Here is a 12,742-nt window from a genome sequence, read left to right as displayed (position 1 = left end):
GTTCAGCCTTCCCTCTTTCTGGCCTTAAGTTAGATTATCTCCCCTGTCACATCAGATAGCTAATCATGATAATAAAGCAAGCCGCCCATAATTTGACCATAATGCTGTCCCAAAATTTGACATCCAGCTACATGTAAAACCTAACAATTATCATGTAATACCCTTGCGTGCAGTTGAATTTTGGCATGGGAGGTCGAACTTTGGTGATACAGTGCGTGCTAGATTCAGGCAACAGGTTTCTTCATGTCGTTAATAATGAATAGAGTCTATGTCTTTGTGTTTGATCCTGTCACATCCCAAGGTGGATATCAATAGTTTCACCAGCTTCACCGTCGGCAAGTGATGCAGTCCCGTATACAGTATCACACACCAGTTGTGCTTGTGCCAGACGTGGAATGAAGAAATTGCTCCAGAAATCTTCTTCCAGCAGGTTCTAAAGTCAGAAGTGGAACTGCAGCCTATACACTATTGCTGCCGAGGGGGTCTTGCATTTTGCCAGAGCAAACTTCTTGGTCTATCCAACACTAGAAACTTGTAGCAGTCCAAATATATTTTTAAAAAGAATAAAATAAATATGGAGGTGATGGAATCAACCTCATCAGCAGTGGGTGATGGTTCAGGTGATACAACCAAAAAAGAAGACCGCAGCAACAAGCCAGGGACATCATCAACATATGAAATGCCATGGTAAATCTAGCAAAAACATCTTGATCTAACTGTTCAGTTATTGTAAATGGTAATAACATATTATGTCATGACCGCTATGAACTCAGTTGTCTCTTCCTAAAACCCATATTGTAGAATTTGTAGATGGTTTTTGGCTAAAATGTTTAAATTACTGCATTTACCTTATGGGCCTAAGTCTTTACAAACATTATATCGAGTAGTAAAAATGGATTTGATAATTGTGCCAGAAATTGTCCTTTGATGTACAATGTACATGTATGTTCCACCATGTTTCAATGAGATTTCAGTATCTAAAATATGTTTTCCCATATTCATCATGGAATCATTGGAAATGTGCGTCAAAATTTGCATCAAAATCACTTTTGTGAGGTAGCCTCTTTCCTAGGAATTTAAGAGCCTACTTTGAATTTAGATTATTTAATATATTTTTCTGTAAATATGAAAGTCCTGTTAAAGGGATGGTACAGTTTTGGTTGAGATGGGGCTTCAGATATCCAATGTGTTTTATGAAGATTTTTTGAGATACATGTAATAAGAAACCTGTTATGAAATATGAAATAGCACATAATTCTAAAAGCAATTCAAAGTTATTTGATGAGAATTGATGAGTACCAAATTCAGCCTAGTAAAAGGTGGGACCCAGCTTTTATTAGAAATGCTTTGATTTACTTTGGGTTTTTTTTTTTTTGATATCTTGGCCATTTCAAAACCAATTCTCATCAAATAAAGTTTGAATGAGTTCCTCTTAGAATTGTATGCTGTTTGACATGTCATAAGGTGGTTTCTAAGTATCTCGCAAAACTAGGTTAAAAGCTGAATCCTCACGTTGACCAGTGCTGTACCATCCCTTTAATGTCATTGTAAGGGAAAGAAGAACTGTGCAAAAATCCAAAAGACTACATGTATGTTCATGCTCTCTTGTCTCAGATGAATTTTTATGAGAAATTGTCTTGTTTATAAATATGTATTCTCCATTCTTGATCTATACTTTACAAGATTTAGATTCTAAAACCATACAGATACATATTTGATGGACTGTTGCTTCACTGCTATTTTGGGGAGAAGTATGTTGAAATACATGTAGAATTACTCAAAACAAGCTGACAACTGTTTTTTTTAATCTTTTAAAACCTTTTAGCACACATATGAGCCAACAGACTTTACATTTTAAAGACAATTAAAGGACAAGTTCACCTTCATAAACATAAGGATTGAGAAAATGCAACAATATTAGTAGAACACATCAGTGAAAGTTTGAGGAAAATTGGACAATCGATGCAAAAGTTATGAATTTTTTAAATTTTTGTGTTGGAACCGCTGGATGAGGAGACTACTACAGCTTGTGAGTCATATGCGTACAACAGTATAAAGAAAATATAAAAGAAAATTCAACATATTTTCACTTTTTTCGCATAATAAAAGAGCAATTGACTTGCCTCTTTCTAAAGGCAGGGGAATAATATTACCCATAACATTTATCGGTAACGAGTCAGGGGAATGTGTACTTTTTTCAAAAGATGGAATTTTGTGAAATTCTCTTTATATTTTCCTTATATTGTTGTACGCATGTGACATCTAAGTTATTCATACACTGCAGTAGTCTTCTCATCCAGCGGGTACTGCAAAAAAACTTCAAAAATTCATAACTTTTGAACGGATTGTCTGATTTTCCTCTAACTTTCAATGATGTGTTCTACAAATATTGCTACATTCTCTCAATCCTTATGTTTATGAAGGTGAACTTGTCCTTTAAGACCCTTTTTTTTTTAAATCTGAAGTACACATGAAACACACTGCTGAGCTTGTCCATGTTACAGAATTTTTGCTTTTGAGCTGTTCAGTAGTTGTTGCCCAGGCTATGACAGCTCATATTTATTTTTATTTTTTATTTTATTTTATTTTTTTATTTTTTTATTTATTTATTTTTTTTTTTTTTGGGGGGGGGGAACTCACCAGTTGCAATTTATGACAAGCTACAGTGTATGTGCCCATTTCTTTTTCATTAGTAAATAATGGAATTTTGTTGTGGATACATTTGTTTGCTATGTTGTTATCTTGCTATTGCTATGCTATTCATGGTGCCAGCTGCATTCTTTGTAGTTGTAGGATGTATAGGACTCACATGTGAATTTCTAATTCTCACCACTGATTTGCTGTCTGATCACTTGCTATCCACAGGGTTGAGAAATATCGCCCCACAGTGCTCACAGATGTCGTGGGCAATGAGGAAACGGTTTCAAGACTAGACGTCTTTGCGAGAGAAGGAAATGTTCCCAATGTGATCATTGCGGTGAGTACAGTGCATTACAGTCAGGCATCCATATAGCTACCCATTTCAGAATTAGAGCTGAAGTAAAAGGAGGACGCAAAGAAATGCATGCACACACACACACACACACACACACACAAAGAAAGGTGCCGTGTCATTTTGAAATTTTGTTGGGATGTACCAGAGCTACCAAGTCTCATACATTCTGCGTGAGACTCAAGCATTTAGGGGCCATCTCACGATCTCACGCATGGCACCCATTTTTCTCACTCATCGAGCGAAGTCTGCGACTTGGGCCTATGATAATGAGTATAGCTCAAAAGATTAAAGTGATAGTTACAAATGAAGGTAAATTCACTTTTGTCTTTCAAAATAAGTAAAAAATAGTCACTTAAGTATGCACCTGATCGCACCGTGAAGAGCTAAAAATTGAAAAAGCTCCCTACCGTGGGAGGACACAGGGGGGAAAAACCCCTCCCACACCCTCGCTCACGCGCACATTCGCATGTCGAGATGCCAAGTCATGAAAATCTCACTCATAAAATTGTTTTGAACTTGGCATCCCTGGATGTACATGTAGTCATTCAGGAATAGGAGTTGTGCTGACTTGAATAAGAACACAGACGTGAGATCCCTCATTTGGAGTTCCCTGGCCGTAGCAAGTCATGCCAAGGCACATTATTTTTACAGCTTCACTTTTGAAGAGAACTTTCAAAGCCAGTGGTCCAATGACTGTTTGCATAGAAGTATTTGATTGGTACTGTAAAACAATTCAAATTCGACCATAAGAAATTAAATAATCCCATGTGGCAAGCTGATGAATGAACAATGCCCTTTTTAAAGATGTGATTACCTTTTTACAGAACAGTCTGTTTATTTTGTTTTATCACTAATCAATATTTCGGCCAAATAACAAAATGTAGAGTAAAGCTTTGTAGCTTGATTGACAGTTTTGACTGGAGAGATAATTTTTTTATTTTATTTTAGAGGGGGGAAGTTGATAACATTGTCTAAACCAAATGCAAAGTAAACATGTAGGATTAAAGAATGAGAATTTTCCATCTGTGCCTCCATGTTTATGAATTCTGAAATGTGAGAATCAACCTCACATCCTCTCTATTAAGCTTATTTAGTATCACTTGTCTTGTATTGATGACATACTTTTGTGGGGAAGTGCAAGTGTGTACAAAATTTGTAGTAAGCCCCTTGATATAGATTTCATGACTATGGAACCCTGCCGATGGAAAGAAAGCATTGATAGAATAGAGAGAAAAACAACAATAACTGATAACATTTTTAGAAATTGCTGCATAACCATACAGCAATTATGAATTTTGTCCATTCAAGTATGCTTGTTTTGTTTTGTTTTGTTTTTCTACCGAGGAAGTATGAACATTTATAGACATTGTTAAGATATTATTTGTAGTTTTCACGATGTTTTTCTAGGGTCCCCCGGGGACAGGAAAGACGACCAGCATCCTGTGCCTTGCAAGAACAATGTTGGGACCAGCGTTCAAGGAAGCTGTGCTGGAGATGAATGCCTCCAATGAAAGGTTTGTGTTATCATCATGAATCACTCGTATCTCACAAATCACCCAAATTAGTCATCACAATGCATGACATCCAAAAGTGGGAGAGGTTGAGAGTTTCCATATCGATGGTTAAGTCATAGGAAAAGTGTCATATCTTCATATGGACTGCAAATAGATGGCAGCAATTGTTTGTTGTTGTTTTTTTCTTAAATGGTTATTTCAGTTTTAGATCATTATTTCAGAGACTCAGAAATTGGGGAGGGGGAACAGATTGAGAAAACTCAACTCTCCTACTGATTGTAGCTCAACAGTGGTGGTTATATTCACAAGCTATTTCACTCGGAAAAAGAAAGAAAATGATGGTTAATACGTAATGATAATTATACACTTGTACATTCAACATTTTTGTTTTTGTCTCCACATCTTTATTTTCCTCCATTTCCCATCTCTCCTATCTTTTATCATTGTCTTCCCCCTCTGACATTTTCTGATTTGATTTTCACTGTTACTGTGTAATGCAGAGCATGGGATTCCAAATATTTGTTAAATATAGGACCTTTTCAGTTGTCTAGGTGTGACTTTCTCTTAGACTCACTGTGACACTGATTATATGACATGATTGAGTTGAATGTGTGATCCATCAAAAGCTGCAACAGATTGTAATATATTTGAATATTCATGATGCCTGTCTCCCTCTTTTTCTTTTTCTTTTTCTTTTTACTTCTTGGTTTCTTTTCTGATTGCTGTTTTATGTATTCTGTGTTGTACATGATGAAACTGCAAACAGTTATTTGATGTTGCATGCATTTAATCTCTGTGCACAGGGGCATCGACGTCGTGCGGAACAAGATCAAGATGTTTGCCCAGAAGAAAGTGACGTTGCCCAAAGGGAGACACAAGATCATCATTCTGGATGAAGCTGACAGGTGGGTGTTTCTTTCTTGTCCATGTTAACACTGGGTGCATGGTGGTAGTGGTTCCATGACATTTGCTCCTGGGACAATCGCTCCCATGAAATACCTGCATACGAAGCCAAATATAAATTCTACCCACAGACATAATCCTAACCCTAATCCTATTCCTCACATCAAACTAAACTTAAAACCCTATCACAATCCTAACCTTAAAGGATTGGAGACAATGTGATAGTACATCACTGTGGTTAAACATTCACATTAGCTATAGAATGTGCGCACATTATTCACTGCTCCTGAAATATGCATTCACAAGCAATGGGAAGCTGTTTTGTATGAATGGAATACATTGTAAGGTACATATTTACTGTTTCCTTTGACACAAAGCCAGCACTATTTCAGGAAGAGGTGTTAGACCCCGTTTACAGTGCGGGGCTGGGCCGAGGCGCGGCCGAGCCCCGCAATTTTGTTCGTTTACACTGCTGGGCTCGCGGCACTTTTAATTCAAACCTTTCAATATTTTGCTGTAGTGGCGCTCTGCTTGTAAACAAAGGCAATTTGGTATAGTCTGGTTTTCAGAGCCTTTGGCAACTGGATTCCGTGGCGACAAAGTCGCCGTTCGGGCAAAGGCTTTTACCGAAGGAAAATCCTTTGCAGGACAAAACCACCTTAAACTATGCTAGTTTTCGACGTTGAGGGGGTTAATATCCTGAATAGCGAAATAATACGGGTAGAGGGTTTGGAAGCCAGACTAAAATTGGCCGCGCATTTGGCCGAGTTTGCGTTTACACTGAGAAAAGGCCGGGCTCGGCCGCGGCTCGGCCATGGCCGAGACCACCTCCAGAGCGTGGCCAAATGCGCGGCCAATTTTGGGCCGCGGCTCGGCCGCGGCCGAGCCTCGCACTGTAAACGGGGGCTTGTTTGGCATACTTTAAAATGACATTTATTCATTGACTTAACTTACTAGTAAGGTATTGCATAGACCTTTCAACCATTCTATTTTAGTCTTAGCATCACACTTATTACCCAGTAAATGAAGAAGTGTGATCTGGTATTATGCTCTATTTTCTAGAACATCTGTTCAAACAAAGTGAAGTATGCAACATGTATTGAAATTTGTAATCTGCAAAATTTATTCTATATTTTCCTGTTTTTTGAGCTTGGTATGTAAGTTGTATATTACTGCAGTATGACTCAAATTATACTAATCATGGTTAATGTTTGCAGTCATCTCTTGTATTCTTTGTTAACTAGAGTGATAGTCATGATAAAATCTATTTTGTCACTAGAAAATGCTATACAAGCAGTTTTGACAGTTTTGAAGAATTTTTGACTGAGTGTGTGGTTGTTTTGTTGTCAAAGTATACATAGAAAGGAAATGTGGCTATGAAATATTGAAAATGAAATTTTAGAGTATGTTCATTTTCCAGCATGACAGGTGCAGCCCAACAGGCGATGCGTCGGACGATGGAGATCTACTCGAAGACGACTCGCTTCGCCCTCGCCTGCAACGCCTCGGACAAGATCATCGAGCCCATCCAGTCCCGCTGCGCAGTGCTGCGGTACTCGCGGCTCACTGACGCCCAGATCCTGAAGCGGCTCCTGGAGATCTGCGAGGCGGAGGGCGTGGACAAGACGGAGGAGGGGCTGGAGGCGATCATCTACACGGCCCAGGGGGATATGAGACAGGTGGGAACATTATCGCCATGGTACCGAATGAGTTCTCACTGCCAGGGATGTGAGAGTTCAGAGTTTTATCTGATTTCAATTTTTTTCTGTTCTTTCCAAAAACCTACTTTTCAGACTTTTGGCAATTGAAATACATTGAAATAGTCACAGTTTAAAGCACTTCAGGCTTGTTTTGTCATAAGTTTCAGATTTTTAAAGATTTTTTTTCTGCCAGTACTCTCATACCCCTGTCACTGCTCACTTGAGCTACATAATTGGCATAAAACCTTTCGTATATGGAGTGCTTTTGTATTTTGTATATTCCCAAATTTTGATCTTTGGCGGCAGGGGGGAATATATAAAGGCTTCATTTTCAAGCAGAAAAAGAGAAAAACACTAATTGTGTTGGTGTTTACATAAAAAGCATTTTTTTTCCCTCTCTCTCTCTGCCCATCACCGCCACTGTATGCCAAGCTATGTATAAGTTTCACTGACCCCACAAATTGATATACAGGTAATAGGGATAGCAGATCTACAAGTATAATGGTTAGTGCTGCATTGCACATTACCTAGCATGATAATTTTGATCGTGCTAGCTGCCCACAGACTTCTTGCATCAGTTTGAGACTACTAGACGGAGTAAATATATTATTTGGTTTTTCTTTTTACTGGAATATCTTTCACACGAACTGTGCACTTGTGACATAGGCATCCACACCTTTGAACTATGATTTATGTGGACCACACTTCCATCATGTGCTATCCACATATCACAAAATACTTGACTGCCATGATACCATGTTTGGATCGAAAAAAAAACTCAGACCCCATTGTACAATCTTTTCTATTTTTGAATCGATTCATACCTATTTTTCAGTCAGAAAAGTTGGGAGGTCTGGGTATAGACTTAGATAGTGGTTGTTGAAGACTGGTCCCAAGTACACTCGGGCAGGTGTCTATGCAAACATGCATTATAGCCAAATCGGCTTGTCCTCAAAGGGCCGATGGAAAACTGTGTTACAGGAGGGGGGGGGGGGGGGGGGGGGGGGGCGTGGGTGCAGCTCCATCTTTTGTGCACCAGCCACAACTTGTGATTGATCAGTTTCGATTCCTGTGTTAGGAAGCCCCTGTAATATATTTTCTGCATGTAAACAGAACACAGAAGCATTCCTTAACAGGAAGGATACACACATTCGCCACCCCATAATTGATCAGAATCACCACTTTGATTGCTTCCTGTATCTGGACAGGCCATCAACAACCTGCAGTCCACACACGCTGGGTTTGGTTCCATAACGAGCGAGAACGTGTTCAAGGTGAGTTGTGGAGCTAGTGATTGCACCTCAAAGGTGGCTTGTTCAGAATGTGGTTTATGATGTTTTGCCATGACCTTCTCAGTTTATTGCCCTAGAAAAAGATAGTGACCATCGGAGATTGCTTATGATGAAGACTGGATTAAGTCTATACTTTGCTGTTTTTACATCACTAGATCAGAGCCATATTGACCTTTCAATCCTCAGAGCCTTTTTGTTCGGCTGTTTTACCTGTATTTTGCAGAGATTTCTCAATAAGCTTTTCATGTTACTGCCTTTTGTCTTTGTTAACTCTTAAATTTTCTTAGCCTTTGTCTTTGATAAATCGATCTTTTAAAACTTTTTGGTAACTCTTTCATTTTCTAGAACCTTTTTATGGTAACTCTTCCATTTGCATAGTTGTTCTATTGTGTCTTCCATTCTCATAGGATTATTGTTTGTTTTGTTAGCCCATTACTCATCATGCAATGAAATTCAGGACTACCAGATTAATGTTGTAGAGACCAATGATAAGCAGTGCACGGTGCCATAGTTTGTTTTAGCTTTAATATAATTTGTCTTTATAAACCTGCAGAAATAGTTCCATTTGTGTCATAGTCACACCTGGTGGTGTGTTCTCAAGATATTAGGATTCATGTCAGTCACCCAAAACCTAAAATTTACATAAATATGTGTCATTTCATATGATAGACATAAAATGAAGAGATATCCATTGCTAAATATCTCCCAATAACACCTCTCATTCCCCTTTCCTTTTCTTCTGTGCCAAGGTGTGTGATGAGCCCCATCCCCAGCTGATCAAAGCCATGCTGGATCACTGCATCCAGGGCGACATAGACCAGGCCTACGAGGTCATGCAACACATGTGGCACATGGGCTACTCGGCCGATGACATCATCACCAATGTCTTCCGCTCATGCAAGACACACCAGATGGCAGAGTACCTCAAACTGGAGTTCATCAAGGTCAGAATCAGTAGCCATAATTCTATCTTCCCTTGCCATAAAAATAGTCATGTGATTTTTACCGTTGAAGAGGTTCTTGCAGAGAAAATTTAGTGCATTTTTATGCCTCCGCCAACAAAGTGGCCGGAGGCATTATGTTTTCGGGTCAACGTACGTACGGACGTCCGTCCCGTTTTGTTTTTGTCAATATCTCAGGAACCATGTGGTGGTTTTACATCAAACTTGGTATGAGGGTATATCCTGGGGGGATAATACTTTGTTTGGATTTTAGGGTCACGGGGTCAAAGGTCAAAGGTCACAAGATATTTTGTGAAAAAAAGGTTGAAATTTCATGTTTTTCTCCATATCTCGCAAATGGTTCAAGGTATCTTCATGGAACTTAGTATATATGCATGTACCGATGGGCAGTGATTATCTAGGGAAGTTGGGGGTCAAAGGTCAGGGGTCAAAGGTCAAGGTCAACTCCTCAAAATATCACTACTTTTCTTATATTTATGCAATGCCTGAAAGATTTTTATTTAACTTGATGTATGCATGTATTACCCAATATATATTCTGTGGGAAGTTTCTTGCCAAAAGGTCAAAGGTCAAGTGAAAGTGCTAAATTGCACTTTTTCCTCCATATCTGGAAAGTAACTCAAGGTATCATCATGAAACTTACATATTTATGCATGTTCTACCTAACAGTGATTTTCTTTGGAACTGTGAGGTCAAAGGTCAAAGGCCAGGTTTAGATAATACTATTTTACCATTTGATACTGAAATTATACTCTTTCTCAATACCTTGAAAATTACTCAATGCATAAACTTATAAAAGGGTCAAATGTCAAGTAAAAATCATCAGTTCCCCAAATACCTACACTCTGACATTTTAATCATTCATCCAATTGAACCTAGTTCTAGGAAAGTGAACATTCGGCACATTTGTGGCAAACCTGTCATTTTAATATTTTGCCAATTGTGTGAAACTGTCATCACACATCGTCAAGACATTGTGCTATAAACCTATTTGGAGAACCATGCATTATGGCGGAGGCATACCAGTCGCCGTAGCGACATTTCTAGTTCCATTTGTAATCTATCCAGTTTGATCATTTTTATATCATCATAAATGGTAGCGTGTCATAAATTCCTCTGCAAGTTTGTGTAAACATAAACTGTGCATAAGTATCTTCCGGAGGGACCAAGGCAAGTATGTACTTTTCCACCAATGATGTTATGTCCATTCTGTTTATGATTAAATAGATTTGTTAACAATGCAAAGTTGACTCACATGACTAACCCTGTGACACCTTTAGTAAATCATGCCAAGTCAAACTGGTCATTTTGTAGCTTGCAAAATGTGCCATTTGGTTTTGCCCTTTCAGTCTAAAAATGCAAGCAGCACTTACAGCAGTTTAAGATCAAGGTTCAAACCAAGGGACCCAGACTGGGATACTAGTGTGAATAGGAGTTTTATGATAGTTAGCACCACTGCTAGGGGGACAGACTCTTTTGAGGTTTGATTTATAGAGACAAAATATGAAAGTGGCTGCCATAGAAATTGTTCAAATGACAGTGAAGCAAAGATATGATACCCAAATCACTTCAACTTGTGTGAAATGATATAAGGATGTAGTGACTCATGGAATTCAGTTATGTGATTACTGTTTGTTTTGATTTGTCACACAGGAAATAGGGCTGACACACATGAGGATTGCAGAGGGAGTAAACTCGTTGCTGCAACTCTCCGGCCTGTTGGCGAGGCTGTGCCAAAAGTCGACCATGCCCCCAGAGGAAGCTTGAAAATAAGCCAAGGCTGCCAAGTTGTGTTCCCCCGTGTTGGACGTTGTGTGCCCCGATGCAGTTATGAGCTATCAGTACATGAAATGTTGGCTTCTTGACCACTGAATGGTGTGGCCCAAGGCTGCGGTGAGCTAGATTCCAACTGAAAAAGAGTTAGCATCATCACAAAGTGTATCTAGCAGGCATTCCTCACTGTGGACTCTGGACTGTCATGTAAATACCTCTGTGTACATTACTGGTCAATGACTGTGCTACAAACATTTGTATTTACAATACTCTGTAGAGAATGACCACTGTGATATTTTCCGCGATACAAAACATTTAGTCAAAAGGCAGTCAATAAGTAGTAGGTCCAGCCATACTTACCAGGGATGGTACAGTACTGGTGGAGATGAGAATTGGGCTTTGAACTTTTTGCGAGATACCAAGAAAACACTTATGAATAGTACGGAGCATACCATTTTAAGAGGAATTCAAAGTTTACTTGATGAAAATCGGGTTTGGAATGACTGAAACATCCAAAAACAAAGCGATCGTCATAAAGTGTGGGTCCCACACTTACTACAATCGCTCTGTTTTGGATATCTCAGCCATTTCAAAACCAATTTTCATCAAATAAACGTTGAATTCCTCATGGAATTACATGCTCTTCCACATTTCATAAGAGGTTTCTCATTATATCACCGAAAAATGTTAGAAACCTGAAACTAGGTCTCAACTAAAACTGTAGAATCCCTTTGAGGGAGAATGATTCCCAAATATATGTGACCCTGCACCACAAAACCAACAAAAAGTCGCCAAACATGGATTTGTAGTTAAGGGAAGATTTTGAATGAGCAGACTCTAAGCTTTAAAATGATTTTGAATGAGCAGACTCTAAGCTTTAAAATGATGTATAACTCAACTCAAATGGACTCTCCTAACCTATCTAAATATTGGAAAGAAAGCACAGTCTGGAAAAGTGTGAACTGAGAAAAGAGGCTCTGAAGTACAAGGTCTATTCAAGCGCTAATCTTTTACCAAGCCATGCTGCCTGTGCGATGAATAGAACAAAAAACAGGATGTAAACCACAGGAGCAACAACAACGAATGGATTATTAGATTGAGCTGAAATTAGGCACACTATATCAACACGTTCTGAACATGATTATTGTGAACTTTCAAAGCAGCAGCATTATCCTTTCAGAAGTTATTAGAGTTGAAAGTGAAGAGTGTGCAAAGGATTTTCATGAAATGAAAAGGGGCCCTCAAAATATACCTGATCACACTACTCTACCAAAAAAGGGTTGTAGAAAAACTGCTGAAAACCCACTTTCCCCTTCATTTTATGATTCCAAATTCAAGATTAATGTAGAAGAAAAATAGCTCTTTCAGAAAGTATGGAAAACTCAATATTGACTTGGTTAACCCGTTTCACCTTTTTTGAGTCCTCACGCAAAATCATCAGATTGTCCGATGTTCCTCACACTTTGTTGATGTGTTATACTAATATTGCTGAATTTGCTCAATCCACATGTATATTTGGGTTTCATTCCCATTTAACTGAAGGCTATGGATAAGGTTTTGAGTTCTTTTATTTTTGAGATATATCGCATTGATGTAGTGATTC

At 38.7% G+C, this 12,742-nt stretch overlaps 1 protein-coding gene across 1 annotated transcript; it reads left to right on the top strand.

Annotated features, from left to right (window-relative positions):
- The first annotated feature begins 2,887 nt into the window (after positions 1-2,887).
- Positions 2,888-11,133, top strand: LOC139717807 (replication factor C subunit 2-like). The gene is made up of 7 exons (XM_071629309.1): positions 2,888-2,977; positions 4,403-4,509; positions 5,313-5,414; positions 6,833-7,091; positions 8,321-8,386; positions 9,154-9,348; positions 11,020-11,133. The coding sequence occupies exons 2-7, from the start codon at positions 4,454-4,456 to the stop codon at positions 11,131-11,133; spliced, it is 792 nt and encodes a 263-aa protein (XP_071485410.1). The 5' UTR covers positions 2,888-2,977; positions 4,403-4,453.
- Positions 11,134-12,742: the final 1,609 nt, after the last annotated feature.

This window comes from Diadema antillarum, unplaced genomic scaffold, assembly GCF_040938485.1.
Source record: "Diadema antillarum isolate AM-2024a unplaced genomic scaffold, OU_Dant_1.0 scf00000008, whole genome shotgun sequence".
Lineage (NCBI taxonomy): Eukaryota > Metazoa > Echinodermata > Echinoidea > Diadematoida > Diadematidae > Diadema > Diadema antillarum.
The sequence above is the reverse complement of the archived record's forward strand: the minus strand, read 5'-3'. Positions and strand labels throughout refer to the sequence as shown.

What these genes read in the sequence shown, in the direction of transcription:
- LOC139717807 (XM_071629309.1), top strand. Translation starts at nt 4,454, where the DNA reads ATGTTGGGACCAGCGTTCAAGGAAGCTGTGCTGGAGATGAATGCCTCC. An exon ending in CCCAGGGGGATATGAGACAG is followed by an intron (nt 7,092 to 8,320) that starts GTGGGAACATTA and finishes GTATCTGGACAG; the next exon opens with GCCATCAACAACCTGCAGTC. An exon ending in CGAGCGAGAACGTGTTCAAG is followed by an intron (nt 8,387 to 9,153) that starts GTGAGTTGTGGA and finishes TTCTGTGCCAAG; the next exon opens with GTGTGTGATGAGCCCCATCC.